This window comes from Geospiza fortis, unplaced genomic scaffold, assembly GCF_000277835.1.
Source record: "Geospiza fortis unplaced genomic scaffold, GeoFor_1.0 scaffold5123, whole genome shotgun sequence".
Classification (NCBI taxonomy): Eukaryota; Metazoa; Chordata; class Aves; order Passeriformes; family Thraupidae; genus Geospiza; species Geospiza fortis.
In genome coordinates this window covers 1-1187 of record NW_005054965.1, presented here as the reverse complement: position 1 = coordinate 1187, position 1187 = coordinate 1, and the positions used below count along the sequence as shown (strand labels likewise).

Genomic DNA, 1187 nt, shown 5'->3' with positions numbered 1-1187 from the left:
ATTGGGGAAATTTAAATTGGGGGAATTGAAATTATCGGGGAAATTTAAATTATTGGGGAAATTAAAATTGGGGGAATTGAAATTATTGGGGGAATTGAAATAATTGGGGAAATTTAAATTGGGGGAATTTAAATTATCGGGGGAATTGAAATTATCGGGGGAATTGAAATCATTGGGGAAATAAAAATTGGGGGAATTGAAATTATTGGGGGAATTGAAATTATCAGGGGAATTGAAATTATTGGGGAAATTAAAATTGGGGGAATTTAAATTATTGGGGGAATTGAAATAATTGGGGAAATTTAAATTGGGGGAATTTAAATTATCGGGGGAATTGAAATTATCGGGGGAATTGAAATCATTGGGGAAATAAAAATTGGGGGAATTGAAATTATTGGGGGAATTTAAATTATCAGGGGAATTGAAATTATTGGGGAAATTAAAATTGGGGGAATTTAAATTATTGGGGGAATTGAAATGATTGGGGAAATTTAAATTGGGGGAATTTAGATTATCAGGGGAATTTAAATTATTGGGGGAATTGAAATGATTGGGGAAATTTAAATTGGGGGAATTGAAATTATTGGGGGAATTGAAATGATTGGGGAAATTGAAATTGGGGGAATTGAAATTATTGGGGGAATTGAAATGATTGGGGAAATTGAAATTGGGGGAATTGAAATTATTGGGGGAATTGAAATGATCAGGGGAATTGAAATTATCGGGGGAATTGAAATTATTGGGGAAATTTAAATTGGGGGAATTGACTGCCTGAGTTTGCTCTTGGCCCAAAATCCCCTGAGTTGAACAAGGAGAAACCCATTCTGTGCTCGCAAAGAGCTGCTGCCCTGGCTGGAATTCCGGGGAATATTCCTGCCGTGCCTGTTTTCCCTGGATTTGCCCCCTGTGACCCCCTTTTTGTCGCAGCCCACACCAAGGACATGCCCTTCACCTGCGAGACCTGCGGCAAGTCCTTCAAGCGCAGCATGTCCCTCAAGGTGCACTCCCTGCAGCACTCGGGGGAAAAGCCCTTCCGATGCGAGGTGAGCGGGAATCACCCCGGGGGAATCCCTGGGAACCATCCTGGGAGTGGGAATGGGAATGGGGATGGATGGGCTGGGAATTGAGGGCAGTTTTATCCAGTTTTGGGAATTCGAGTCACCAGCACAGGTCTGTCCTCAGGGGTC

At 41.6% G+C, this 1187-nt stretch overlaps 1 protein-coding gene across 1 annotated transcript in view; it reads left to right on the top strand.

Moving 5' to 3' along the window:
* Positions 1 to 1043, top strand: part of ZNF652 (zinc finger protein 652) — a gene marked incomplete at its 3' end in the record, with an annotated part of 7233 nt that extends 6190 nt beyond the window's left edge. The window contains exon 3 of the mRNA XM_005431339.1: positions 928 to 1043. Coding sequence (XP_005431396.1) covers positions 928 to 1043 — 116 coding nt within the window. The remainder of the gene's footprint in view (positions 1 to 927) is intronic.
* Positions 1044 to 1187: the final 144 nt, after the last annotated feature.